Source organism: Tupaia chinensis, unplaced genomic scaffold (assembly GCF_000334495.1).
Source record: "Tupaia chinensis unplaced genomic scaffold, TupChi_1.0 Scaffold000673_1, whole genome shotgun sequence".
NCBI classification, from domain to species: Eukaryota; Metazoa; Chordata; class Mammalia; order Scandentia; family Tupaiidae; genus Tupaia; species Tupaia belangeri.
Genome location: NW_006160196.1, coordinates 942,217 through 958,033, shown reverse-complemented (window position 1 = coordinate 958,033; position 15,817 = coordinate 942,217). Strand labels below are relative to the sequence as shown.

The window sequence follows — 15,817 nt, the reverse complement described above, 5'->3', positions numbered from 1 at the left end:
AGAGGGGATATAGGAGGCCTTAAGGACAGCAGTGGGGTATACTCCATGGCATGATCGGGGAGGAAGGAAGATGCACCTCACCTTGATAGATGCCAAATGCTGAAGGCCATATCCGGCCCCTTCCAGCTGTAGACTCCAGATAAGGTAACAGGGAATGATGAGGTGGGGAAGCAGTACTAAGGTGTACATCACCTGCATTAAGAGGAGCCGAGGGGAACAGCAGGTGGCATGATGGTCAAGGCACTGGACAGGTCCACATGGCTGACCAGGGTTCAAGTCCTGAATGTGGTGGCTTGCTTTCTCACTTCCACTCTCTCTCACTCTCAACCTCTGAAAAAAAAAAGAAACAGATATTCATAAATATATAAATAATAAATAAAATAGAATGAGTAGTTATTGAAAAAAAAAAAAAACGGAGCCAGGTCCGCAACCACACGCCAGCAGTAGTCAACACCGTCAGTAGGGATCAAAAGTTCTGAGTCGGGGGACCAGCAGTTAGCGTAATGGCTATGTCTCTGGACTCCCACATAGTCGGCCGTGGTTCAAGTCCCGGACCCAGTGGCTTAGACTCACGCCAGGCGCATGTGCGTGCGTGCCCAAGATTCTGAGAGGAGAATGGAGGAGAAGGGATTGCAGCGTGGCCATCCCCCCTGGGGGGGGGGTTTCTCACTTTCTGTCTTTCTGTCTGTCTGGTGAGCACATGAGTCCTATAGCCTCTCCAAAAAAAAAAAAAAAAAAAGTTCATGTTGGTGGCTGGCTGGTGGTGTGGATATTAAGGCACTGGGCTCCCACATGGCCCACCGCTGTTTGAGTCTCAGACCTGGTAGTTTGTGAATCTCCTTTTCTTTTTCTTATTTGCTTCCTCTGAGAGGGAGAGAAAGGCACTCGAACAGGACCCTCTTACTGAGATCCCCATGTTCACTTCGTGAATACAAGCTTGCCTGGCACACTCAGCGAGACCCCAGGGCGTGAACCCAGGGCCTTTCTCAAGTAGGTCCAGTGGCATTGCCACTGTACTGCTGCCTGGCCCTGGCGGTTTGTGAATCACACTATGTATGTGTGTGTGTGCGCCCAAAATCCTGAGAGGAGAAAGGATTGTGGCATGACCCTTCTCCTGGGGGTGAGGTGGGGTGGTTTCTCACTTTCCCTCTCTCTGCCTCTCTCCCACAAGAACACAAGCCATATGGCAAAAACCTAAACAAATAAGTTCTGAATCAGAAATCAGTAGGAATTTGAAGACAGCTTTTGAATTTCAAAGGCTGAGTCAGGGGCTCATGGGACTAAATGGCCAGAGGGAGTGAGAAGTTAGAACACCAAGCGACCAAGCGAGGTGAGGCTGAAGGGCTGAGAGTGGCAAGGTATCCAAAAGCGGTGGCTCACCTTCCCAATGGACTTGAGCCCGCTGATCATGCACGCACCAATGAGACACCAAGACACAAAGAAGGGCAGACTCAGGCTGAGAACTGGTGGCCCACCATCATCAATTGTATCTGAGGCCTTCAGGGTCAACCGGTACCAGAAGAATGTGAAGGGTGTCGTCCGCGCACATTCAGGGTCTGGGGGGACCTGGTTTTGGAATGCCTGCGAAACAAGGTAACCCCTCCCCTCTCCTTTATTTCCTCCCCCACCTCCTCCTTCCCTCTCCCATTTCTTTGTTCGTCTGTCTTCTCTTCCTTGTCCCTCCTCACTCCTTCATCCTCTTCCAAATTCCCTTCTACTTCTGTTTTCCCCTTCTCCTCTTTTACTTTTTACTCACCAAAGTCACTGGAGTTCTTCAGTAAAGGACATTTCTCCCACGGAACAGGAAACTGGAAGGACTGGCTCATGTAGAAGAGAACCCAGGCATTGACCACATTCAAGTACGTACCGGTGATGAAGTTCACCTGGGGGCCAGGGAGGAGGCAGCTGGGAGGAACAGCAGGGACGAGGAAAAGGAGGAGATTCGACAGTGGTTTGGAAAGCTGAAGGGACTTGACCCAGGGAAGCAAAGTTACGAGGGTTGGGGTGGGAGTGGGGTGTAAAAGGCAGGCCTGGGAAGTCTGGGTCTCCTCACCATGACACTGGTATACCCCACACCACCAATCCAGGGACTGAACATCTTCCACAGGCCTATGCTGCTCTGGCGCATCCTCTGACCAGCTGCCATCTCCAGGAAGAGGAGAGGAATCCCGATCAAGAACAGCATGAGGATGTAGATGATGACAAAACTGCCTGGAAAGAGGATTCAGGAGAGGCTCTGAGAGTGGTTTGGACTTTCAGTGTCTGGACTCTTTTAGGAGTCCAGGCACACACACCTTGTGTGTGTGGCCTCCAGGCATCAGAGTGGGCCAGTTTCACACTTCTCTCTCCCAAGTCTCCAGGTTGCTGGCTCCCAACTCCAAGAAGACCCATATGACTAGTTTCTATGCCTACCGCAACCCAGCCCTCTCGCCCTATCATCCTCATGTCCCACATTCTGCCCCCGGCCCCTCTCGTGACCTAGGTACTCAGGTGTCTGACTCTTAGCCTGCTCAGAGGGCCAAGTCTCCAGCCTCCACATGTCTCAGAGCATTGGTTTAAAGCGTCAGGAGGCCTCAGTCCAGCTAGCTCCTTGTGGATCCACGTTTCTGGGTCCTCAGACTTACAACCTCCATTGTGAAGCCACAGGTGGGCAAAGCGCCAGAGATGGGATGGCCTCACACAGTAGCCAATCTGGGCCAGGATATACTCAAACTTGCTGGGCCAGACTGAACGGGAAAAGAAGATCTCACTCTTTTCCTCTTCTATGTGGGCCAATCCTTCCAGTTTGACCAGCACCTCCTCGTCTGAGGGTTTCGGTTTCAGGACAGAGGGAGCTGTCGCTATTGCCACAGAAGGTTGCTTGAGTTGGTTGGCCCTGACCTGAACCTCAACAGCCTGGGTCTCCCAGGCCTGAGCCTTTGTAGCCCGAGTGGCTAGAGTCTGGGTGTCCAAAGTCCAGGCAGTCAGCGACCATGTCATTGGGCTTTTGTCATGCCACATTTGGCTTCCTTGGGCACTTTCAGAAAACTTTGTCTCGGTAGAGATTTTTGTAACCAAGGATGCTGAAGTCTGGCTCTCTGTCTTCATCTCAGGCAGATTCTCTGGAGCAGCTCCAGTTTCTGCAAGTGAGGGTTCATCCTCCTGAACAGACCTTAAGGACACCAAAAACCAGATTTTAGAGTAAAAGAATGACTGAGTTCTCCCCAGATCCTCAACATCTCCTTAAAGCAAAACTTCCTTGCTCTCCCTATTACCACTGATGTCAAAAACACATACACAAAATCTCTGACATACGCTTTATTTCTCAGAAATATTTTGATGTTGGGGTCGACAGGTGGCAAGTTGGTTAAGACACTGGACTCCCACATGGTCAACGGCAATTTGAGTCCTGGACCTGGTGACTTGCTTTCTCACTTTTTCCTTTCTGTCTCTCTTTGTTCAAATTAAAAATAATAACAATAATAATAAATAAAATAAATAATTATTTTAAAAAATAAATATTTTGATGCAAAGCATGGGGTAGAGATGGTAAAAGCCAACAAGCAGGAATCCCTCTCAGAGGATTTCTGAGAATATTGAGGTATTCCCCCAACAGAGCAAAGTACCATTTATAATGAGCTTTAAATAAAAACAAAACAAAAACAAAAACAGGCATCTGCTCAAATTGTCTCACCAGAGATACCTTCCATGCCCACCCATCTAAATTAGCAGAAGGCTGGCTCTCTGGCCTGGTGGTTAAGGTAAGTGGATCCCACGTGACCAACCAAGGTTTGAATGCCAGACTTAAGCAGCTCGAAAAACATGATGAGTGGGGCCAGCAGGTGACATGTGGTTAAAGCACCGCATTTCCACATGGCCCACCACGGTCTGAGTCTTGGACCTGGCGGACCTTTCTCAATTTCTCTCTCTCTCTCTCTCTCTGGTGAGCGAACATAGCCTATAGCAAATTTTAAAATAATAATAATAAATAAAATAAATAATCCATTAAAAAAAGAAAAAGGAAAACATGATGGGTGCGTGTGTGCCCAGAATCCCAATGGCATAGAGAGATGGAGAAGACTGTGGTATGACCAAACCCGATTGGGGGTGTTTTCTTCCCCTTCCTCTCAGTCTTTTCCTGAAAAGCACACACACCTTCTGACAAATCTGAAAATTAAAATAAAATAGCACATACCTACCCATTACTCCATCCTACCCACTTTTATTTTTCTTCATAGCATGTCTCATCTCCTGTTCTTAGTCTATTAATTGTCCATCTCTGCCTACTACTCCATCCCTGGCAAGAGAATGGTGCTCTACCTCATATGCTTTCTCACTTTTTCCTTTCTGTCTCTCTTTGTTCAAATTAAAAATAATAACAATAATAATAAATAAAATAAATAATTATTTTAAAAAATAAATATTTTGATGCAAAGCATGGGGTAGAGATGGTAAAAGCCAACAAGCAGGAATCCCTCTCAGAGGATTTCTGAGAATATTGAGGTATTCCCCCAACAGAGCAAAGTACCATTTATAATGAGCTTTAAATAAAAACAAAACAAAAACAAAAACAGGCATCTGCTCAAATTGTCTCACCAGAGATACCTTCCATGCCCACCCATCTAAATTAGCAGAAGGCTGGCTCTCTGGCCTGGTGGTTAAGGTAAGTGGATCCCACGTGACCAACCAAGGTTTGAATGCCAGCCTTAAGCAGCTCGAAAAACATGATGAGTGGGGCCAGCAGGTGACATGTGGTTAAAGCACCGCATTTCCACATGGCCCACCACGGTCTGAGTCTTGGACCTGGCGGACCTTTCTCAATTTCTCTCTCTCTCTCTCTCTCTGGTGAGCGAACATAGCCTATAGCAAATTTTAAAATAATAATAATAAATAAAATAAATAATCCATTAAAAAAAGAAAAAGGAAAACATGATGGGTGCGTGTGTGCCCAGAATCCCAATGGCATAGAGAGATGGAGAAGACTGTGGTATGACCAAACCCGATTGGGGGTGTTTTCTTCCCCTTCCTCTCAGTCTTTTCCTGAAAAGCACACACACCTTCTGACAAATCTGAAAATTAAAATAAAATAGCACATACCTACCCATTACTCCATCCTACCCACTTTTATTTTTCTTCATAGCATGTCTCATCTCCTGTTCTTAGTCTATTAATTGTCCATCTCTGCCTACTACTCCATCCCTGGCAAGAGAATGGTGCTCTACCTCATATCTGGGGCCACTGTCCTCTCTGTTCTCTGTGCTTCTGCAACTCTGATCTTCTGTTGGACTCCAAATGCTCTAAAAGAAAACAGGCAAGGTGTGTGCTACGAGAGAAAAGGAGAAAAGCAGGATGTGAAAGAAAGAGCAAGAGGGAATTGTTTTTAGAGAGGGAAGGAGCAGAGGTAGAAGGTGGGCCCCAGGCAGCACCAGCATGTCTGGGTCACATGGATAATCAGTTGTGAGACACTCTTCCCAAAGTGCTCTTGGTAGTTCAGAAAAATGCTCATAATTCATAATAGGTTAAAAAAAGCGAGCAAGTGGGACCAGCAGGCAGTATGGTAGCTAAGGTGGCTGGACTTCCACATGGCTGACTACAGTTCGAGTCCCAGACTTGGCAGCTTGCTTTCTCACTTTCCTTCTTTCTCTGTATCTCTCTCTGGTCAACTTGAAAAAATAAATAATGACAATGAACAAAATGAAATAAAATAATTATGTAAAAAACAAACAAACAGCCGGTGGCATGGTGGTTAAGGTGCTGGACTCCCAAATTGTTAACCATGGTTTTGAGTTCTGGACCTGGTTGCTTGTTTTCTGACTTTCTCTCTCTCTCTGGTGGGCGCACATGTGAATGAAAAGATAACAGTAATAAATAAAAATGAAAAAAAAGAAACACTGAGATGCATCTCTATCTTTAGTTCTAGCTCTACTACATTCAACAATACAATGAGACCCAGTTGTGGCAGCGTAGGTTGTAGGGCAATGCTGCAATACCAGAGTCATATGGAAGGTTATGTATTTGAATCCTAGCTAGACCTGAACAGGTCATGCCCAGGTGTGCCCAAGAAAGGGTGGTGGGGGGAAATCGGTCACAGTATAGTGAGACCCTGTCAAGAGTATCACCCTCTCTCCAAAAGAAACAATTTTTTTGGGAGAGGTTTTTTTTGTTTTGTTTTGTTTTGGTTTGGTTTGGTTTTTTTTTTTTTTTTTGCTATAGGGTGCGTGTGCTCACCAGAAAGACAGAGAGAGACAGAAAGACAGAAAGCAAGAAATCACCCCCCAGGGGGGATGGCCACGCTGAAATCCTTTCTCCTCCATTCTCCTCTTGGGATCTGGACATGCACGCACACGCGCCCGGCATGAGTTTACAGTCGTAAGATCCAGGACTCAAACTGCAACTGGCCATTTGGGAGTCCAGCAACAAAACCTCAATGCCATCTGCTGGCCCTGAAACAATTTTTTTTTAATGCAATGAGAGGGCTAGACAATGCCACAGTGCAAAGTGCTATATTCCATTCACTTTTCTGGATACACATGCTATTTCACAATTTAAAATGTTAAAAATAGGGGTCAGCAGATGATGTGATGTTTATGTTGCTGAACTCCTCACATAGCTGACCACAGTTTGAGTCCTGGACCTGGCAGCTTGAAACTCACATTGGGCACATTTGTGTGTTCCCAAAATCCTGAAAAGAGAATAGAGAAGGGACAGCTACATAGTTATCCCCCTGGGGGATGATTTCTCACTTCCTGTCTCTCTGTCTCTCTTCAGCAAGCATACACATCCTATAGCAAAACTCTAAAATAAATAAATAAATAAGTTAAAAATAAGGCCAGTAGGTGGCATAAAGGTTAAGGCAGCTGGATCCCACATGGTGAACAGAGCTGCTGAGTCCTGGAAAAAAAACACATCAAGCACAAGTGCGTGTGTGCCCAGAATCCCAAGAGAAGAATGGAGAAGGGACTGCTGCATGGCCATCCTCCCTGGGGGGTAATTTCTCACTTTCCCTGTCTCTGTGTTTCTCTCTGGCAAGCAAAAAAAATCTTTTTTCAAAAGAAAACATCCATTGGGACCAGCAGTTAGCATAATGGCTATGTTGCTGGACTCCCACGTAGTCGACCGCAGTTCGTGTCCCAGACCCGGTGGCTTAAAACTCACGCCGGGTGCGTGTGGGTGCGTGCCCAAGATCCCAAGAGGAGAATGGAAGAGAAGGGATTGCGGCGTGGCCATCCCCCCGGGGGGGTGATTTCTCACTTTCTGTCTCTGTGTTTCTGTCTCTCTGGTGCGCACACAAGCCCTATAGCAAAAACCTTTCCCCCCAAAAAAAGCATCCATTGTAACTTCTTTCATTTGTACTTCTTTTTTCGTTTTCTTTTTCCTTAATTTTTTGGGATGATGGGAGGGTTGATAGGAAATAAACACAAAACCAGAAATCTTCAGTCATTCTAAAGATAACCAATCTGGGGCTGGCAGGTGGCATGCTGGTTAAGGGTGTTAGACTCCCACGTGGCCGACCATGGTTCAAGTCCTAGACATGGTGGCTTGTTTTCTCTCTCTCTCTGTCCTTCTATGGTCAAACTGAAGTCAATAAATAAATGTTAAATAAGGTGGTTCTTTAAGGAAAACAAAAAAAAAAGTTAACCAATCTGGAGCTCTTTCTCCCAGAGCCGTCAGCTTACCTAAGCACAAACATCCACTCCCAGGTATCTGCCAACAACTGAAATGTACCATACCATAGGATAAAAAGCAGTTCTCTAGTTCTCAGAATTCATGTTAACCCTGGCTCTGACTACTCCATCGAAGACAGAAAAGTAGTAGTACTCTTAAAGAACAGACTTGCAGGGATCAACAGATAGTGTAATGGTTACACTGCTGCACTCCCACATAGTCTACTATACATAGTCTACAGTGGTTCAAGTCCTGGGCCTGGCAGTTTGAAGCTCACGGGAGGCGCATGTGCACACGTGCCCAAAACCCTAAGAGGAGAATGGAGGAGAAGGGACTGTGCAGTGGCTGCTTTCCCTGAGGGGTGATTTCTTGCTTTCTGTCTCTCTCCAGCGAGTGCATGCACCCTATAGCAAAAATCTCTTAAAACAAAACACAAACAAACAAAAAAACAGAGTTGCCAAGAGCCAGCAGGTAGTGTGGTGGTTAAGATACCCAAATCCCACATGATCCACCAACGTTGCACTCCTGGACCTCCTGACTTAAAAAATCACACAGGGCACGTTTGCCTGTATACCCAAGATCCCAGGACGGTGGAGGAGGACTGTGGTGTGGCCACCCCCTCTGGGGGGGGGGGTCCTCTTACTTTCCCTCTCATTATCTCTCTGGTCAGCACACTCACCCCTAGCAAAACCAAGAAACAAAACAGTGATTTGCCTTTCTGGAACACTGGAGAAAAGTAGTCCTTAAAACAAGTGTTCTGCTAAATTAATCAGTTTGAGTCTTCAGTGAGAGTTGGGCGTTTTGGCCACTTCAATACGAGAAAGGCCCCTAGGCGCTGGTGGTGGCAGCCCCGTGCCAGCAGCCCCAGCAAGCCCCTTCCTAGGCCCATGTGCTGTGGAAGTGCGCCCAGCGATGCCCAATGCCTGTGCACTCAGTTTACCTCCTTCCCTGGAACTATAACCTCCGGAGGAAAGGAGGGAGCTGGAATTACTGTCTTCACCAGGCTGGGGTTCAGAACTGGTCCCGTCCGCCTCTGGGCGGCTGGCACCAATGGCTTTCCTCACAGGGCAGGGCTGATGGCCGTTACTCTGTGGGCGCCAGCTCGGATTCGGTGATCTAAGAGGGCTGAAGACAGTTTCCTGGATCCTAAAGGGGAAGAAAGGCGGACCCCTGGTCGCCTCAGTCCACAGAGCCAGGGGCATCCACGGCGCTCGGCTCGCGACGCCCTGCGGAGTCCAGTGAGCCAGGCCTGGGAACGGCGCCCCGCCGCGCACTCCGCAGCCTTGAATGTTTCAGGGCTGCCCGCGTCAAGTGGCCCTCACCCTGGCCTCTGGGCCCCTGTGATCTGTTCAGTCGGCCAGTCAGGCGACAATGACGGTGAAAGGCCTCGGCCTAGCAACCTCCTCCTGCCCCCTCAGGGGTCGTCACGCCGGTCCTGGCAACACGCTTCGTTCTACTAGGAGCCTTTCCCGCCTGTTCTCTGCGCATGCGCGATTGCTCCTCTCGCGCCCCCTACCGACACAGTGGAAGATTCGCCGCTGCGCGCTCCCCAGCGCCGCTGTCTACACGAGCACGCGCACACCTCCGACCGCGCATGCGCTGCCCGGCTTCGGACCAGGCGGTCCAAACCCCTTTCTTCCCACTCTCCTCCCCGCCCAGGCCTTGCCTTCAGCTGGGTTCCTGAACTGGCGCACTTTGCACTTTGCTTCCACCTCCTTCCCGACCAAGGGAGAGATGGGCCTCAGGTGGGAGGTTCATCTTTCATACATCTCTGCTATCCTTTAAACCCTCGATGCTGGGGCCCCAGATGGCGCAATGGTTATGTCGCTGGACTCCCACGTCGTGAACTGCGGTTCCAGGCTCTGACCTGGCGGCTTAAAACTTATGTCCGGTGTGTGTGCATGGGTGCCCAAAATCTCCAGAAGAGACTGGAAGAGAAAGGATTGTGGCGTGGCCATCCCTCCAGAGGTGATTTCTCACTTTCTCTCTGTCTGTCTCTCCAGCCCTAAGGAAAAAGCTCTCTTAAAAAAAGAAAAGGGGCTGGCAGGTGACGTGGTGGTTAAGGGTGCTGGACTCCCACATGGCCAACCACATTTGGAGTCCTGGACCTGGCGGCTTGCTTTCTCACTTTCCTACTCCTACTCTCTCTTTTTTTCTCTCTCTCTCCCTGGTCAAATTAAAAATAAATGAGTAAAAGCTAAATAAAATAATTCTTGAAAAAAATAAACAAATAAAGCGCTGGGCGCATGTGCATGCATGTCCAAAATCCCAAGGGGAGACTGGAGGAGAAGGGATTGCAACATGGCCATCCTGGAGGTGGGGGGGAATTTCTTGCTTTCTATCTCCTTGTGGCTCTCCAGCAAACACATGCACCCTATAGCAAAATAAATAAATAAATAAAGTAAACCTTTGATGCTTACTTAACCTCCACCAGTAGCCAAACCTTAAATATGAATCCAACAAGGCAGGTGGGACCTCCTCTTAAGAGCTCAGAAATCTACAGGGCTGCAAGCAAAAATAAACTCCAAGACTTACTTAGGTCAGCAGTTCTCAAATGTTTTAGTCTCAGGACTCTTTGTACACTCTTGATTTTTTTTTTTTTTTTGGGAGGTTTTATTTTTTTATTCACTTCAATACGAGAAAGGCCCCTAGGCGCTGGTGGTGGCAGCCCCGTGCCAGCAGCCCCAGCAAGCCCCTTCCTAGGCCCATGTGCTGTGGAAGTGCGCCCAGCGATGCCCAATGCCTGTGCACTCAGTTTACCTCCTTCCCTGGAACTATAACCTCCGGAGGAAAGGAGGGAGCTGGAATTACTGTCTTCACCAGGCTGGGGTTCAGAACTGGTCCCGTCCGCCTCTGGGCGGCTGGCACCAATGGCTTTCCTCACAGGGCAGGGCTGATGGCCGTTACTCTGTGGGCGCCAGCTCGGATTCGGTGATCTAAGAGGGCTGAAGACAGTTTCCTGGATCCTAAAGGGGAAGAAAGGCGGACCCCTGGTCGCCTCAGTCCACAGAGCCAGGGGCATCCACGGCGCTCGGCTCGCGACGCCCTGCGGAGTCCAGTGAGCCAGGCCTGGGAACGGCGCCCCGCCGCGCACTCCGCAGCCTTGAATGTTTCAGGGCTGCCCGCGTCAAGTGGCCCTCACCCTGGCCTCTGGGCCCCTGTGATCTGTTCAGTCGGCCAGTCAGGCGACAATGACGGTGAAAGGCCTCGGCCTAGCAACCTCCTCCTGCCCCCTCAGGGGTCGTCACGCCGGTCCTGGCAACACGCTTCGTTCTACTAGGAGCCTTTCCCGCCTGTTCTCTGCGCATGCGCGATTGCTCCTCTCGCGCCCCCTACCGACACAGTGGAAGATTCGCCGCTGCGCGCTCCCCAGCGCCGCTGTCTACACGAGCACGCGCACACCTCCGACCGCGCATGCGCTGCCCGGCTTCGGACCAGGCGGTCCAAACCCCTTTCTTCCCACTCTCCTCCCCGCCCAGGCCTTGCCTTCAGCTGGGTTCCTGAACTGGCGCACTTTGCACTTTGCTTCCACCTCCTTCCCGACCAAGGGAGAGATGGGCCTCAGGTGGGAGGTTCATCTTTCATACATCTCTGCTATCCTTTAAACCCTCGATGCTGGGGCCCCAGATGGCGCAATGGTTATGTCGCTGGACTCCCACGTCGTGAACTGCGGTTCCAGGCTCTGACCTGGCGGCTTAAAACTTATGTCCGGTGTGTGTGCATGGGTGCCCAAAATCTCCAGAAGAGACTGGAAGAGAAAGGATTGTGGCGTGGCCATCCCTCCAGAGGTGATTTCTCACTTTCTCTCTGTCTGTCTCTCCAGCCCTAAGGAAAAAGCTCTCTTAAAAAAAGAAAAGGGGCTGGCAGGTGACGTGGTGGTTAAGGGTGGCGGACTCCCACATGGTGCTGGACTCCCACATGGCCAACCACATTTGGAGTCCTGGACCTGGCGGCTTGCTTTCTCACTTTCCTACTCCTACTCTCTCTTTTTTTCTCTCTCTCTCCCTGGTCAAATTAAAAATAAATGAGTAAAAGCTAAATAAAATAATTCTTGAAAAAAATAAACAAATAAAGCGCTGGGCGCATGTGCATGCATGTCCAAAATCCCAAGGGGAGACTGGAGGAGAAGGGATTGCAACATGGCCATCCTGGAGGTGGGGGGGAATTTCTTGCTTTCTATCTCCTTGTGGCTCTCCAGCAAACACATGCACCCTATAGCAAAATAAATAAATAAATAAAGTAAACCTTTGATGCTTACTTAACCTCCACCAGTAGCCAAACCTTAAATATGAATCCAACAAGGCAGGTGGGACCTCCTCTTAAGAGCTCAGAAATCTACAGGGCTGCAAGCAAAAATAAACTCCAAGACTTACTTAGGTCAGCAGTTCTCAAATGTTTTAGTCTCAGGACTCTTTGTACACTCTTGATTTTTTTTTTTTTTTTGAGAGGTTTTATTTATTTATTTATTTATTTTTGAAAGGCTACTGGGTTTTATTAGAGGGCTAAGAGCAGAGGCACAGAAGGGTAAGAGAAAAATCCATTTGTTTTACATAAGCCTGAGTTAAAGTTAGATGAAAGCAGATTCTGTTAAGCATATGGTTCCTTTAGACAAACTTTCTCTATATCTTGGGTCTAAGGTTCTTAAAGACTATCAAAAACAGGAAGGATTTAAAATAATTTACTATCCTTTCTGCAGTAAAGTAGGTAAGGTAGTGGACAAGCTAATAAAGACTTGGAAAGTAACACTGTCAAATCCGAAGCCAAATAATCCCTCCTCCATGTTTTCCCCCTGGTTTCTTCAGCATTCTTTCTTCTCCCACTTTCAGAACTACTGGCTCAGTTATCTGACTGAAAATCTGGGACAAACAGTTCATCATCGGGAACTTGTACTTCAGCTAACCAAGCCTCTTGAAGTTGACTGAGATCCTGAAACAACTCTTCAGAATCGTGAGCCAGATCAGTGCCCCAAAAACGTCCTCTTTCTGTCAATCACAGGCTGCCCTCTGCATTCCTCTGATGGAGATTTCCCTGGGACCATGAAAGGGTCTTGCTGATCATAAAACCCATCCACGGTGCTTCCCGTGTCTCTAATATCACTTTGAGAGATTTCAGCATTAAGTAATTTCTGGGAGAGAGAGGGTTCTCCCCAGATAGTACACCTGATTTTGAGGCTTCTGAATCAGCCTGTGAACTCTCAGCAGCTGGGCCTTTCAGATCCCTTGCTGGACGTCCCTGTTTGTGTCCCTCCCAACCCCCCTGCAACCTGGAGAGGTTTTTGCTATACGGCACATGCACTCGCCGAAAAAGACAAAGAGAGACAGAAAGCGAGAAATCACCCCCCAGTGGGGATGGCCATGCCACAATCCCTTCTCTTCCATTCTCTTCTCAGGATCTTGAGCACGCAGGCACATGCGCCGGGCATGAGTTTAAGCCACCAGGTCCAGGACTCAAACCATGTTGACTACATGGGAGTCCTGCAACGTAGCCATTACGCCATCTGCTGGTCCCTCTTGAAAATTATTAAGGGGCAGACGGGCCTAGTGGTTAAGGCAGCTGGATTCCACACGGCTAACTGCAGTTTGAATCCTGGACCTGGGGGCCTGAAAAATAGGTCCACTCTAGTGAGTGCCCAAAATCCCAAAAAGGAGAGAGAACCAGAGAAGAAGGGATTGCAGCGTGACCATTCCCAACTGGGAGTTGCTTTCTCACTTGCCCTTTCTCTCTCTCTCTCTCTCTCTCTCTCTGGTGAGTGCTCAAGCCCACTGGCAAAGTCCTTTTTAAACTTAGGGGCCAACAGGTGTCATGATGGTTAAGGCAGCTGGATCCCACGTGGCCAGCTACGTGGTTTGAGTCCCAGACCCAGAAAACACACCAGGCATGTGTGCATGTATGTCCAAAATCCCAAGAAGAGAACAGGAAAGGGATTACAGTGTGGCCATTTCCCCAAGGGAGAATTTCTCACTTTCTCTCTCTGTTTCTCTTGGGTGAGTGCACATTGCCCTATAACAGACTATTAAATTTTTTTTAATGATTAAAGACTTCAGTAATTTAAATGAGTGGTTTATGTTTATGTGAATTGAATGTTTATGTGAGTTCTAACAATATTAAAACAAATTTCTAAAATAGTTGTCATTTAAAAACCATTAGGTGTCAACATAAATAACATTTTTAGGGGCCAGTAGTTGGCGCAGTACTAATGCAACTGGACCCACTTGGGAAGGCCCTCAGTCCTCACAATAAAAAAGGTTAAAAGTAATATTATGGATAGGGACCAGCAGTTAGTGTAATGGCTATGTCGCTGGACTCCCACATAGTCGACCACGGTTCGTGTTCCGGACCCGGTGGCTTAAAACCCACGCCAGGCGCGTGTGCGTGCGTGCCCAAGATCCCGAGAGGAGAATGGAAGAGAAGGGATTGCGGCGTGACCATACCCCCTGGGGGGTGATTTCTCGCTTTTTGTCTCTCTGTCTCTCTCTGTCTGTCTGGCGAGCGCATGCGCCCTATAGTGAAAACCTCTCCCAAAAAAAAAAAAAGAATTGTTTTATTTAACTTTATTTATTTATTATTATTATTATAACTTGCTTTTTAATTTGATCAGAGAAAGACAGAGCGAGAGACAGAGAGAAAACGTGAGAAAGCAAGTTGGCAAGTCTGAGACTCGAACTGCAGTCATGTGGGAGTTCAGTGTCTTTAACCACCATGCCACCTGCCAGCCCCAGTTATTTCTTAGTTTATTTATTTATTTGTTTCTCCCATGAGTGAGAAAGACATGCATACACATACACACACACACACAGAGACAACACTCCCAACAGGATTTTTTTTAAGAATTATTTATTTTATTTTATTTATTATTATTTTCAAAATTTGACCAGAGAGAGAGGGAAAGTAAGAAAGCAAGCCATTTGGGACCAGCAGTTGGTGTAATGGCCATGTTCCTGGACTCTCATGTAGTTGACCGCAGTTCAAGTCCCAGACCCGGTGGCTTAAACTAACGCTGGTTGTGTGTGCGTGCGTGCCCAAGATTCCGAGAGGAGAATGGAGGAGAAGGGATCCGTGGCCATCCTCCCTGGGGAGTGATTTCTCGCTTTCTGTCTCTCTGTCTCTGTCTTTCTGGCAAGTACACGGGTCCTATAGTGAAAAACTTCTCCAAAAAAATAAAAAAGAAGAAAGAAAGAAAGCCACCAGGCCTGGGACTGGAGCCAGGATCAGCCATGGGGGAGTCCAGTGCCTTAACCACCACGCCACCTGCTGGCCTCCCCCAACAGGATCTTGACCTTGTGATGTACCTCCCACCTGAGCCAGCCCCAGGTCATGGGCACCTGCATGCCCACCGTACTCAGGGAGGCCTCCAGAGCCTTCCCATGTGAGTCAGCCTCACAGAGCGCATGATTTCCCCTGCACCACTGGCCAGTCTGTTAACGCGATAGGCACTTACAGAAAGTCCAAAGTGCCTCTCCAAATCCAAGGAAAAACCAGGGAACCTATGCACCTTTCGTCTCCTGGCTTTCCCATCCCTGAGACAGATTAATTCCCAGTTTCCAGCAGCCAATGAGTGAACAGGAGAGAGAAAAAGCAAGGACTACACACAACATTTTGTGGCCGAGTTGGGGCATGGCCTGCTCACCTCTGTACCCACTCCACTGGCCCAAGACCACTCATGGAGCCTCAACCTCACAGCAAGGAGGACAGGGAAATGTAGTGCCCCCGTGTGCCCAGGAAAGAAGAAGCCAGGCTTGTGGGCATCTAGCCAACTTCTGCCATGTACCCTCAGCCTCCAGGTACCCACACACTCATCTCCGATGAGAGGATTAGTGAGCAAAAGAGGGGGGAGATCGGTGTCCCAGTTTAGGGTGCCATAACCAAATCGCCAGAATGACAGAATGACAGAAATTTAGTCGCACAGAGTTCTGGGGGCCAGAAGTCCAAAACCATGGCTTCGGCAGGCCACACTCCTTCCAGCAGCTCTCGGGGAGACAGTGCCTTGCCTCTCTCAGCATTTCCCACCTCTCCAGGTGTCCCTGGAGCTGTGGCTACAGAACTCCTGTCTCTGCCTCCACAGCCATGCGGCGCTCTCCCCTTCTCTGTCCCCTCTGTGTGAGGTTTAGAAGGACATTTGGGCTTCCTTTTGGCCGGAACCGCCATCTTCCAGTCATTAACCAAAATGACGAAC

At 48.4% G+C, this 15,817-nt stretch overlaps 2 protein-coding genes across 3 annotated transcripts in view; both read right to left on the bottom strand.

Annotated features, from left to right (window-relative positions):
* The window catches only part of LOC102500104 (orphan sodium- and chloride-dependent neurotransmitter transporter NTT5), an 18,003-nt gene extending 15,612 nt beyond the window's left edge, over positions 1-2,391 (bottom strand). Inside the window, exons 1-5 of the mRNA XM_027776460.1 lie at positions 2,295-2,391; positions 2,054-2,211; positions 1,757-1,883; positions 1,381-1,556; positions 82-192 (exon numbers count right to left, since the gene is read on the bottom strand). Of these exons, the coding sequence (XP_027632261.1) occupies positions 82-192; positions 1,381-1,556; positions 1,757-1,883; positions 2,054-2,211; positions 2,295-2,391 (669 nt within the window). The remainder of the gene's footprint in view (positions 1-81; positions 193-1,380; positions 1,557-1,756; positions 1,884-2,053; positions 2,212-2,294) is intronic.
* A 60-nt stretch (positions 2,392-2,451) lies between these two features.
* Positions 2,452-9,104, bottom strand: LOC114009975 (orphan sodium- and chloride-dependent neurotransmitter transporter NTT5-like). Of its 2 annotated transcripts, none has more exons than XM_027776468.1 (3): positions 8,967-9,104; positions 5,202-5,276; positions 2,452-3,151 (listed from the first exon to the last, which is right to left on the bottom strand). In XM_027776468.1, the coding sequence occupies exons 2-3, from the start codon at positions 5,204-5,206 to the stop codon at positions 2,479-2,481; spliced, it is 678 nt and encodes a 225-aa protein (XP_027632269.1). In that variant the 5' UTR covers positions 5,207-5,276; positions 8,967-9,104; the 3' UTR covers positions 2,452-2,478. The 2 variants fall into 2 exon arrangements, with proteins under 2 accessions (XP_027632269.1, XP_027632268.1); XM_027776467.1 differs by lacking the exon at positions 8,967-9,104 and adding an exon at positions 8,585-8,932.
* Positions 9,105-15,817: the final 6,713 nt, after the last annotated feature.